The 12,358-nt window shown below is 37.7% G+C and overlaps 1 protein-coding gene across 1 annotated transcript in view; it reads left to right on the top strand.

Moving 5' to 3' along the window:
- The window catches only part of SNX5 (sorting nexin 5), a 25,343-nt gene extending 12,985 nt beyond the window's left edge, over positions 1-12,358 (top strand). The window contains exons 5-14 of the mRNA XM_054574096.1: positions 377-498; positions 2,126-2,249; positions 3,144-3,239; positions 4,450-4,555; positions 4,640-4,715; positions 5,653-5,692; positions 5,786-5,872; positions 7,469-7,628; positions 10,737-10,822; positions 12,170-12,358. Of these exons, the coding sequence (XP_054430071.1) occupies positions 377-498; positions 2,126-2,249; positions 3,144-3,239; positions 4,450-4,555; positions 4,640-4,715; positions 5,653-5,692; positions 5,786-5,872; positions 7,469-7,628; positions 10,737-10,822; positions 12,170-12,220 (948 nt within the window). The 3' untranslated portion in view covers positions 12,221-12,358. The remainder of the gene's footprint in view (positions 1-376; positions 499-2,125; positions 2,250-3,143; positions 3,240-4,449; positions 4,556-4,639; positions 4,716-5,652; positions 5,693-5,785; positions 5,873-7,468; positions 7,629-10,736; positions 10,823-12,169) is intronic.

Genomic DNA, 12,358 nt, shown 5'->3' with positions numbered 1-12,358 from the left:
TGAAACTTATGTTTAAGAATGTTATCTTCACTAAATAATAGAATCTTTTAATTATCCTTTGGAATTAAAAATTCCTTTTGAAATCTAGAGACTATAATCTTGATGATTCTTCATTGGCTTTATTTTAGTACTGATTGTAATAAATAAAGTGTAATGAAGTTGAAGCAAGATAAACACTATTATACCCTACCAATTGTCCAAAATAGATAAACTGAATAAGCGAGTGCCAAACTGTCGGGAGGACAGTTTTAAATGGCAAAAAGGAATAAGGTTAAGAGAAAAACAGAGGTTGACCACAGGGCTGGCTGCCATAGGCCCCAACTAGAATATCAGTGCTGGGACAAAAATGCTCACGAGTTACCTGCCTCTGCTGCAGATTCCACCTGCTCCTACAAAGCCTGACTTCGATGGCCCTCGAGAGAAGATGCAGAAACTGGGGGAGGGTGAAGGGTCTATGACCAAAGAAGAATTTGCCAAGATGAAGCAAGAGCTGGAAGCGTAAGTGGATCTTTCAGATGAGACTTTATCATTTGAAAAGAAAAGAGGTAATAATGTACAGAAATAAGAGCCTGACAACTAATTATTATTATTTTTTAAGTATAGTAGTTAGTTACTAGTTCTCTCTTCTGAAAGTACATTTTGCAGAGTGTAGGGCATAGTCTTGAATTTTTGACCTTGACTTCCTGGGGGCCACTAACAGTGATAGACAGGTAGTTTCCCCTATGTAGACCATACTTGTTATGGAACGCTGGTCTGGCATAATGAAGTAAACCTTTGGTATATGTAAATAATTCTTCAAGCTGCCGATAATGTACAATGCTTTCTTTCCTGAAGTTTGATTATTGGAAACTTAGTTGAACTAGATTACAGTGAATTTTGTTACAAAGCAGCATTCTGACTAATAACCATATTGAGGGTTTGGAAGAAGCCCAGGTCTGCAGGAAAGTTTATTTTACTTTGGCTGTAATTTAATTCTCATAAAAATGTTTTTTTTATTCTGTATCATAGTTGGAGGTTTGCATTAAATTTTCTTTTGAAACCATCCTCAAACATCATCTTGGCTTCCTCCCCTCTTCTACCATCAGTTTATTGGAATTCAGGTGCTCATTTCAGCAGTTGTCTTTAATGCTCTGCCCCAAGCCCATATTATTATCTAGGGCCAGGGCTCATATAGCTCCAGGTCCTGAATTAGTCACTTGAATGACTGTCATGACCATCCTTGAGGCTAAAAGCACTGAACACAAGAGTCAAGTATCTATTGGGAAGTTTAGGGTGATCTTTTATGTCTAGATTGAAATAAGCCCACTTTATAATTTTTGTGTGTTTGTGTGTGATTTTGAGAGTACATTTATTGAAACAAGGAAGGGCTTAGGAGAAACTACAGGGGAGAGTCTAGGTGGAGCTGCTTTGGCTCTCTAGAAATGTAGGAAAGAAATGAGCCAAAACTGGCTGCCCTTGGCTCACTGAAAAGTCAGAGAAAGGGGAGCCTTAGAGATAAGCTCAGGGAGTTAGCCTGGGATGGGCTGCTGCCGCCCTTGTTCATTGCTCCCCTGGTTGCAAGTCTGGTGGGAACCCTTTGAATTTAGGAGATGGACTCCTGGAAGAGAGGGTGCTGCTGGGTCCTTGGTCTTGAGGGCTTTTAAAGGATGGGAGTTTAGGGAGTTCTTAGGGGTGGTTCTCAGTAGAGTATTCATCAGCTTTATGCTGAAGCGCCAAAATGAAATTTACTCTCTTTATCTGTCCTTGGATATGTTATAATTTCTGATAATCCTGGGCTTTATTAGACTCAGTGCTGTGTGTATATGGCTGCAGAAATAAAGGATTTTTGTTTTAAAGAAACCATTCTTCTCTTGGCTGCTAAATACCAGCAGTATTTGCATGTAGGTTTCAGGCTTTGCAAACTTGATCCATCATCCCACTTAAAATCCCACTTTCCCCCTTCATTTGCTCATTCCACCGATTCCAAAATAGCAGCTACCTTATTACTTAATTCGATGTAAAGTAACACCAAAATGTTTAGGTCACGTTCAGGTATTTTACTTAGTGGCATGAGGAGAAAACCGTGATAATTGGGGGCAGTAGTGGTTGCTAGTTGAGTGGTGCCAAATAAATGCTTCTCTTTTAGTGAATATCTTGCTGTCTTTAAGAAGACTGTATCCTCCCATGAAGTCTTTCTTCAGCGGCTCTCTTCTCATCCTGTTCTCAAAAAAGATCGCAACTTTCATGTATTCCTGGAATATGATCAGGATGTAAGACATTTTTAAAATTCCATTTTCATGATCTAATAAATGTACAAGATTATACTTAAAAAATATACTTTATGTATTTTCTGCAAAATTAACTTTTAAAGTTCTAACTTTCTTACCAACACAGTGGAAAGAAACTTTTGTAGATGCCGTTTCTTCTTTCCAGTAGATCAGTTATGTAGGACATTTTTTAAAAGGCTGCTTAAAGATTTTGACCTTTTTTTTCCCCTTCTAAAGACTAGTTTTCTCTCTCAATTAAGTTTAGGATTATTAGAAGAAACTTAAATTGATCCACATTTCTCTTCTTGACTACCTTTTTTTTTTTTTTTTGGAGGGAGGAGGGGAAAGAAACGTTGGTTGTTTGCCTCTCACATGCACCAAGCTGGGGACTTGGCCTTGCAGCTTAGGCACGTGCCCCAACTTGGAATAGAACCAGCAACCTTTCAGTCCGTGGGAAGGACCCTCAGCCTACTGAGCCACACCAGTCAGGTCTTGGCTATGTTTCTATTGACAAAAGACTTGTATACTTTTTTTAGTTTTCTGTTAATATGCATGAGACAAGCCCTGACTTAGAAATTTCCTGTCTTCTAACCAGTGAAGTTTAATAAGCAACACAGAACAAAATGATAATTTTACAAGGATTTAAAAGCCATTAAGACTTGGTGCCCAGTTTTCAAAATACCTCTTAAGTCACACTTTGAGAAATCTGGCATGTATGTAGATTTATCTGTTCATTCAATATTTTAGGTCTGGTGGTTAAGATGGAATTTGTCTTCAATCTTTGTATGTGCCTGTACTAGTAAACAGTGTTACTTGGAATGTATTCAGGACTTCTTTAAAAGAATCTAGAAAAATATATGTACTGTAAACTCTTCTTTTGGAATTCTCTTTCTTCAGCTTAGTGTTAGGCGGAAAAATACCAAAGAGATGTTTGGTGGTTTTTTCAAAAGTGTGGTGAAAAGTGCTGATGAAGTCCTTTTTTCTGGAGTGAAGGTAAGTGGCTTTTAGCTGTTGAAGAAAATTCCTGACTTCCTGTGGATAGGTGACCTTTTATTTCTTCGAAAAAGATTTGGGAAACAAATTAACTTCTCAGAAATGTATTTTTTTCCAAATTCTGGCTATTTTCATCTACTTGTTAAATTGTCACTTACCTTCCCAAAATACCCCATTGTCTCCCTGGAGAGGGGATAAGAACCTTTCCACACTTAAGTCTTTATCTTCCTTTCTGTAGAGAAGTTAAATTACTATTTTTTCAATTAGCTACAAAAATAGTATTCCATGCCATTCTCCAGAACTATACTGTTGATTTTGGTAGCCCCAGGCATACGACAATGGAGCACTTGACATGTAATTATCTGGTGCAGTTAGGCAGCAAATTTTTATTTTATTTGCATGTTTGAGTTTAGGATCTCACTGATACTTTTGTTTCATATAAACATTTATTTTTAAAGTAATTTTGCCTGCTTTTAAAATGAGGCTCCTAGAAAAAATTAATGGCACAGGAGGCTTACATATTTCTACTGGACAATGCTGTTATAGAAAATCAAATTAATATGCAAGTCTCTTAGTAACTACATAGGTGTGATTTATTTCTTCATTCCTCAGTCCCCTCACCTTCTTTTTAACTGTGTTACTGTAATAGCTACTATTTGGTGTCTAACTTTGTCACTTGGGCTTTGAATAAGGATCCCAGAGTATAGGTGCTGAATACAGGGATCATTGTCAGAAATTTGGGAGCTCTTTGATGATCTCATGGCACAGTTTGAGATGTGTGGCACTGTCCTGTACCCACACATTGTAGGGTGTTGGAATCCCAGGCTAGTGCCCACCAGAGTCCAGTATTGCCTGTCAGTCTAGAAGCCTCTGAATTCATTACTTTTCTACATACACACCAGATGTTAGGTAGCAAGCAGTACGCTAGGCAATACTATTGCTCTAGCAGAAATGCTGGATATTAGGATACTAGAGTATTACAGGGCATTGCTAACTGGCTCTTTAGAATGGTTGTTGACATTTCCTGCCAACACTTGACTTTTGCTAGTCTTGTGTATGAATGAAGTGGTATCTTATCAATTCGTAGTTCTCTAGTTTGCAGAGATTAAACTTATACTTGAGCTTATTTTTTTTAATGTTTCTTCCGATATAAAATAAATATATTCTTAAAAGTTTTGCTTCTTAAGTTTTATTTTTCCTTTCCTTTTAGGAGGTAGATGACTTCTTTGAGCAAGAGAAGAATTTCCTCATTAACTATTATAATAGGATCAAGGATTCATGTGCAAAAGCTGACAAAATGACCAGATCTCATAAAAGTAAATGCTGTTCACCTACTAGCCATGTATTTTGCTAATGTGCCATGTCTGTTCATATAAAAAGAACTGTTCTTGTTTCTGCAGATGTTGCAGATGACTATATCCACACTGCAGCCTGCCTGCATAGCCTGGCTTTAGAAGAGCCCACAGTCATCAAAAAGTAAGTTTCTGTTGGAAAAGCTTTCCCCTTAATTCTCTAGTAGAAAGCTGCCAGGCTGTATGATTGAAAGTATAAAGAGTGACGACTACATAGTTTCAGTTCTGTTCTTGAGCACAAGCTTATCAAAGATAGATAGTCTCTAGCAAATCAAATCCCTCTCTCTGAACACAGAGACTCTTTGTATAGGACTGAAAGGGCATTTCCTTACCAAACATCGATATTTTGTTAAAGCCTTTATTTCTGTCAAGATTTTATTACATGTCTCCATTTCTTTTTGATTATTTAAATTTTAGAGTTTTCTTTGAAATTTGCCGTGTGTGTCCCCTGGCATCATGGTGCTTGCCATTTTAACCTGACAGTAGCCTGGATTGACTTGAAGAGATTTGATTAAAGTGGTCATAAGGATAATAATGTAATGACCCCAATCTGATCTTGAGCTTCTTTTTAATTTGGATTTTTCAGTTTCTTTATCTTGGCCATTTTTGTTGTGAGACAGTATCCTATGTAACACCTAGGCTTGGGATAATAGAAGGCAGTATTTCTGATTTGAAGGTGGAAGTCAGGTAATGACAGAACCAAGATGAAGTAGTATATACTTATGGCTTTGGGACACACATGGTAGTGGTTCACTAAAACCTGATCTTGGTTAACGTAGCTTTGGCACTGGATAAGAACTGGGGACACAAGTTCTGCATGGCCGAATGGCTGAAGGGCCACCAGGAGAGGCTGATACCAATGGCTGTGGCATTATAAATGTGCCCAATTTTATAATCACTAGATTGGGTCAACTATGATAAAAGTGCTACTTTGATAAACTAATTCTAAAGCACCATTGGCTAGGGCTCCTCAATTTATCCATTCATGTCTTGGAGTATTGATAAGATCACATGTCATACATGACTCGAGACCTTGGACTAAAATCATGTATATATTTCAGGTACCTATTAAAGGTTGCTGAACTATTTGAAAAACTTAGGGTAAGAATTTTTGTGTTGGTCTTCATTATGTATTTTATAATCTGGAGATTTCTGCCTAGGTGATAGTGACCTTTATTTATTTTATTTTAATAGAAAATAGAGAGTCGAGTCTCCTCAGATGAAGATTTAAAGGTGACAGAGCTCCTTCGATATTACATGCTCAACATAGAGGCTGCTAAGGTAAGTTCTTTAAGTCTGCCCTGCCATGATCCTGTAAGAGGTCTGATGTTAGAGATGTATTCTTTCTGATAAAAATGAAGGAAGGTAGGAATTTTTCAGGGTTTGTGTAAGTGATGTAGACTTAAATAGAGATGTAAACTGAGCAAGCTTGAGTTTCTAGAAACTCAGTTTATTGAGGGATAGCAAAGGAATTGCAGTTTGGAAAACACATCCTGTAGCAAATACTACGCTTGAGTCCGGTGAGGGCATGGGGCTGGTTGTATTTATGGGCAAGGAAGGTACAAAGAGTGGGAAGTCCAGCTGGAGGTCAAGCAGTAAGTTTATTGCTCTGAGGGTGCTTGTCCCAAGCAGTAAGTTCATGGATGGATTATTCATTGGTCAGGAAATTCTTCTGCGTCTTCTATAAATCGGCGTTTACAGGAAATTAGCCTTTTAGCTCTTAAATTCTGTTCTGTGGGCACATGCACATGATTCTTTGTATCATGTCTTTCAGTTCCATTTTGTATTGAAATCTTTCCCCATTCATATGCCCCTTTTTTTGGCATTGTATCCTTAGTTTTATTGCTTGGGAGCAATTGGGGTGGTGCTGAATAGACAGATAATAGTTTTGGGGGTTATGAGTTACTGGATGCGGGACATAAGTGAAGACTTGCCAAAAGGGCTATTTCTGTGGCAGAAAAGATTTTGAGACTTGTGAATTTTTATTGAGTTGCAGTTGTCACTGCAGCCGTTGAGTCATAAAGTGTTGCTTATCAAACACAAGACTAAGTGGCCAGCAGAACAACCTTTTGGAATGAAACATGCATTGTTCACTATCTACACAGTCCTGACAAACGTTTAAGTTATTTTTATGTGAAATATGCTGAATCAGGCAACATAAAATTAGGGAAAATATGTAACAGGAAGGTGCCATCAGGATGTAGAAATTCATTATTTTTTCTATATTTTGGTTTTACTTTAGTTAATTTGTCTTTTGGTATGTTTCCTTCATCTTTGGATTTTTTCTTAACACTTTTGTTGACTATCTTTATAATGGATTTAAGTGCTGATAAATTTTTTTGTCTATACACAAAAGTGGGCATACTCGAACCTTATGTATCTATCTGTCATACATGCATTCTCACTTTTGATTTTAGATACTAAGGTAACGTCTACTTTGCTGTAAGATCCTCAGGGTAGACCCTACCCCCAGAGGCAGGGTTTTCTGGGTAGGGTTATAAAGAGGTTCTTACTACCTCATTGCCCACTTGCATTCTATTCCCATCATTTGACTCTCCCTGCAGTAACTGCACATGTTGTAATACACAGTGGTTAATTTTCTGAAAATTACTTTCCTAGAAAAAGAAATCTTTTAAGTTTTCATTGTTGGCTTTTTATTTTTTCATGTGAAAAAAAAGTGCTCGGTAATGCACTTTTTGGGGGGGGGCGAATAATAGTTGTTCCCAGCCTAATGTTGAGATTTAAAAACCTAATAACGGAGTGGGGATCATAGAAGTAGATTAGATTCTTGCTGTCTAACATTTCAGTTAGTGCACTGGCACCATAGTACTTAGGATATTTTAACTACCAAGTTGTATCTGTTATTTTTCTTCTCAGGATCTCTTATACAGACGTACCAAAGCCCTCATTGACTATGAGAACTCAAACAAAGCATTGGATAAGGCCCGGTTAAAAAGCAAAGATGTCAAGTTGGCTGAGGCACACCAGCAGGAATGCTGCCAGAAATTTGAACAACTTTCTGAATCTGCAAAAGAAGGTTGATCAGGGCCACTCTTTACTTTTTGCTTTTTATTTGTAAAGTATTTCAACCTTATAGAGAGAAGTTTCACAAATAGTGCAAAGAACACCATACTTCTTTTCTTGGGGTCTATATCTGTCCACAGCAAAAAAAATTCTTTTTGCTTTGTCACTTGCGACATGTGCGCCCCTGTGTATGTTTTTATAAAAATGTTGGTTTTTATTATAACCATTTGAGGTTAAGATTAAGTTTTATATATTATGGCTTTTCCCCCCCAAAAAACTACATTTCTATAGTACTATTACTGACTTCAGTAAACTTTGATACTCTATAACACTATCTATATTCTTACTTTGTTTTAGTAATGCCCTCTAGCCTAGGATTTCATTTAGTTATCATAGCTCTTAAGTCTCTTTTAATTTGGGAAGAACCCTTCTCAGCCTCTTTTTTTTTTTTAATGACATTTTGCCCTCTTGAAGACTAATCTTTATTTACAAATAGAATGTTCCTCAAAGTTTGTGGCGTTAACTTTGATTACCTGGTTAAGTATTGTTGGATTTCTCCACTATGTAGTTAATTTTTTTTTTCCTGTGCCATTAATTAGCACTTCATGGGAAGACTGTTTAAGACCATGCATATATCCTGTTCATCAGACTTTTCCCCAAAATGTAGCCTATGTTGATGGTTCTTGCCTGAGCCAACCTTTACTCTGGTGGTTGTAGGAAGGCGATTTTCCCCTTCCCCCAGTTCTAGCATTCCCTTTCCAGATTAGCACTTGACATCCTTTAAACACAAGCCTTCCCTTTTTCTTTACTTTACTTTACTTTACTTTATTAGAGTCATGGGTTCCCATTTTTGAAAATAGTTTTAAAATTTATTGTACTAACTTATTTTGGTGCTCAAATTGTTCAGATTGTTCAGTGAGGAGTACCTTTAAGCTGACATGTCCTTGTGACGTACCCTCCCATTCTTTTGAGCAGTTTCATGTTCTAGGCTAATCTTACAGCTTTTCTCTTCTGGCCCTAGAAACTGCCATTTTTTGTAGGAGCCCAGGTTCTTTTCAGTTAAGGAATAGTAACAAGATGGAGTGCTAAATATGCTCATTGCCCCTGGCGAGTCTGCTTCTGGACCCTTCTGCTGACAGCAAGGAAATATAGGGGTGTGTGTACATAAACTATGCTTCTCTCTTCCCTCTCAGGAATCATGAATCTGCGATGATGACTGAATTCCAGCACATATCCACAGAGTTTTTTATTTCTCCCATTCCTTTTTAGTATAGCTTAGCTTTGGGAGGTGACGGTGCACCATTTCCATTGAACATGAGTGTAATATGTAGTCATTTCCTTAAGGGATCTCTTTGCCCTGTAGTTCTTAGAGACTATAGACCATGCCAGAGCAAAAAGTAAAGAATTTGTTTTTCAGGACAAACATAATTATAGTGAGTCTTTACTCAATTCACTCTCAAAACATTTCCCCATTCCCTCAGAGCTCAGGTTCCCATGAGGAATCCCGATCTTACATTAACACTTTCCAAAACGTTTTCCCCCTATAGTTGCAAAATCGAGGCGTATCTAGAAATGTCCTGATAATATCTGTGAACAGTAGAATTTTACTCCTTCATGTTGGCTCTTACCTATTCAGGATTACAGTGCCTTAACTGTAAGGATCAGAGCTCTCTGTACCAAAGCTTTGTAGGTGGCATGCAGACATGCTCACATGGCTATGTTTTGGATCTTTTTCAAAGGAACCTTCTTGCTGTCCTAGTCTTAAATAAATTCTTGCCTGCCCCCCCTTAAGCAGCTAATTTAAATTTATAAGGAAAAGACCTGCTTCAAAACTGAGGTTAGCCCTGGCTGGCTGAGTAGATCAGTTGGTGAGAGCATCATCTCGATATACCAAGATTGTGGGTTCAGTCCTCAATCGGCACGTACAGTAATCAAACAGTGAATGCATAAACAAGTGGAACAACAGATCAATGTTTCTTTTTCCCCCTCCCTCCCTTTCTTTAAAATCAGTAATAAAAATTTCAAGAACTGCTGAGCTGAAGTTACAGATTATTGTATGGGCCAGAGTTTAGAGGCTCTGAGAGTTTTAGAGAGGATTAAAGAAAAACAAATGTTTTAAAATAATGCCACTTTAGGCCTGTCCTCATTGCCTGAGGTTTGTCCCTGTGTTAGATTTTTATCCTCTTTATTCAAATTGTAAGTCTGGTTGTACAATATTTCAAAGTACAATATTCCAGACAATTCAGAGAATAATGGGTCTTAACCAGTTTGTCTTGTCTTTGGTCCCAGTTCTTTGTAAAATTTGTGGCTGAATTGATTAAAGTCAGTTGAATGAGCATAGTAAAACAATGATGTGGGGAGACGTTTTGGTTAGTGTAGAGTCCTGATCCTGTGTGCAGACCTTAGAGGACGGAGTAGAACTTATCTTGACATGTGGGTAGACCCATTCAACCTAGTATGTCCAAGGTATGGCCATTAACACATCACTAAAGATTTTTGTGTGAGTTTTCACTTTTAATGTGGCTGCTTGCATTATTATTTCTGTTGGACAATGCTGTATAGACATGATAGAGAAGGATAAGTTTGCTCCTAAGTAGCCTGGAGGACCAGCTTGAGCTAGGGAGGGCTTTCAAAGTTAAAAAAAAAAAATCTGAAAAATCCATTGGTTGAAGTATGTTGGCTTACCACCTCCCCATTATCTGTTATTGGGTTAGCCAAAATATCCATTACATTTTTTCCATAACTTAAAAGACACAGCGAGTGTGTTGGCTATCTCCCACTATTGGCTTCTAGTGGGTAGAGGCCAGAACTGCTCCTAAACATCTTCCAATGCATAAGACAGCCCCACAGCAAAGAATTATTTGGCCAAAATGTCAGTAGTACCAAGAAACTTCACAAACCTCTTTTGACACATTCAATTAGTCATGGCACCTTCTGTATACACTGCACAAATTTGTGTGTGTGTTTACCTTTCTTGAAATAAAGCATAATACACCAAAAGTGTTGGGTATAAAAATATGGTGATGCTTCAAAGCTTTGGAAATCATTTATTTGTAACTGATATTTGGAAGTTAAAGACAAAAATTGTTCATCTCTTTTTGGTAAACTTTCTCTTTTCTAGAACTCAACAATTTCAAACGAAAGAGAGTGGCAGCATTTAGAAAGAATCTAATTGAAATGTCTGAACTGGAAATAAAGCATGCTAGGGTAAGTATTCAAATTAAGCCAACAACTTTTTTGGCTTTTCTTAAAAAGTTTTTTCCCATTTCGTTATCTCAATGTCCATTAGGCAGGTGGGGGTTGCTGTGTGGTTTTAATCCCTTGTAGTGTAGATGGGAGCCACTAGTTAAGAGAGTATTCAGCAGAACAAAAACTCATAAGGTCTTAGTGAAGTACTGCTTTTGAGAAGGCATTCTTGATGGCAGCTACCCTACCTCCTCAAAGTCCTGTGGAGCACACTTTGAAGAACCTGTTCTAATTTGTGAACACATCTATCATACCCTTACAGCCCTTACCTGGAGTTTTCATGGAAAACATTTTTAAAAATAAATTGTCCTCTAGTTTTGCTAAATGTCCTCTGATACTCTTTTTGGTTTAGAAAGGAAGAACACTTCCTTTTATGTATTTGATGCCTAGCTTAATTATGCCCAGAAAAGTTGGAGAACATTGGTTCTCAATACTGGGTGCACATTAGAATCTACTAGGGAGTTTTTAAGACTTCCTGATGACCAGACTAATTCATTTAGAACTTTTGGGGATGGCTTTTTCGGTGGTTCCTGGGCGCAGGCGAGATTGGGCTGCTCTGAGAGTACTGTCTGGTCCAAGGCAACTGGGTCAGCCCTTGGATCAGCAGGGAGCCCTTGGAGGAGGGAACTGTCACTGGCTGTCAGTATTGGTTCAAGCAAGAAGACTTAGAACATTAGTGTGTTTTGAATTCCTTTACCATAACTACAACATAGATGTGTTTATTCACTTGTCTCTTAGGTCCAAGTTCTTTTAAATTGGACTTTTAAAAGTAGTATTTATACATAAATAATTTTGTTTGTATTCTAAGTTTCCTGAATTCCTTTAAAGTGAGAACTTCATAAGGCAGTTTGTGCAAAGGTCCTACCATTTATCTCATTTTAAGTCTCACCCATAACTAATTCTAGTAACTTTTTATAGTCCTCCCAAGGCCTTCATCTTCCAAAAACAACTTTTTAATGTAGTAGTTAGGTTAATTCACAGTAAGGAGAGTTGACATGACGGCATTAGGAGCAAACTTGGGGCTGGGGAGAGTGGAGATGCTGAAGCAGCAACCAGTAGCTCTTGAGCTGTGATCAGCCCCAGATTTTCTGAGGGAGACAAACTCGTCAACAAAATTGGGGTGAGAAGGAGTGTAGGTTGTGATTCAGTTGTGATTTAATGAAGAAAAGCACCAACCTAGTTTGGCTGACTTCGTGTATCATGAAAAGCCAGGTTGGTGGGTTTGAGTTTAGTTTTTACAGATATATAGGAAGTCATGGGCTCTTAAGGAGAGATTCATTGGTCTACTTTGACTTGTTTTTCTTCCAGAATAATGTCACCCTCTTGCAGAGCTGCATTGACTTGTTCAAGAACAACTGATCTGCTTTTTCTCTGAATGAAGGATATGAATGTGAAAGCCAGCATCTCACTTGCACTTAAAATCATCACCACAGAAGATTACCTTTGACTTTAGTTTAAAATTATGTTAATAAACATTTTGATTTCTAAAAATCTTAA

The sequence above is a fragment of the Pteronotus mesoamericanus genome, unplaced genomic scaffold (assembly GCF_021234165.1).
Source record: "Pteronotus mesoamericanus isolate MK-2021 breed Mesoamerican mustached bat unplaced genomic scaffold, CSHL_Meso_final contig_25, whole genome shotgun sequence".
In the NCBI taxonomy this organism is placed as follows: domain Eukaryota; kingdom Metazoa; phylum Chordata; class Mammalia; order Chiroptera; family Mormoopidae; genus Pteronotus; species Pteronotus mesoamericanus.
This window is presented reverse-complemented; position numbering and strand designations above follow the sequence as displayed.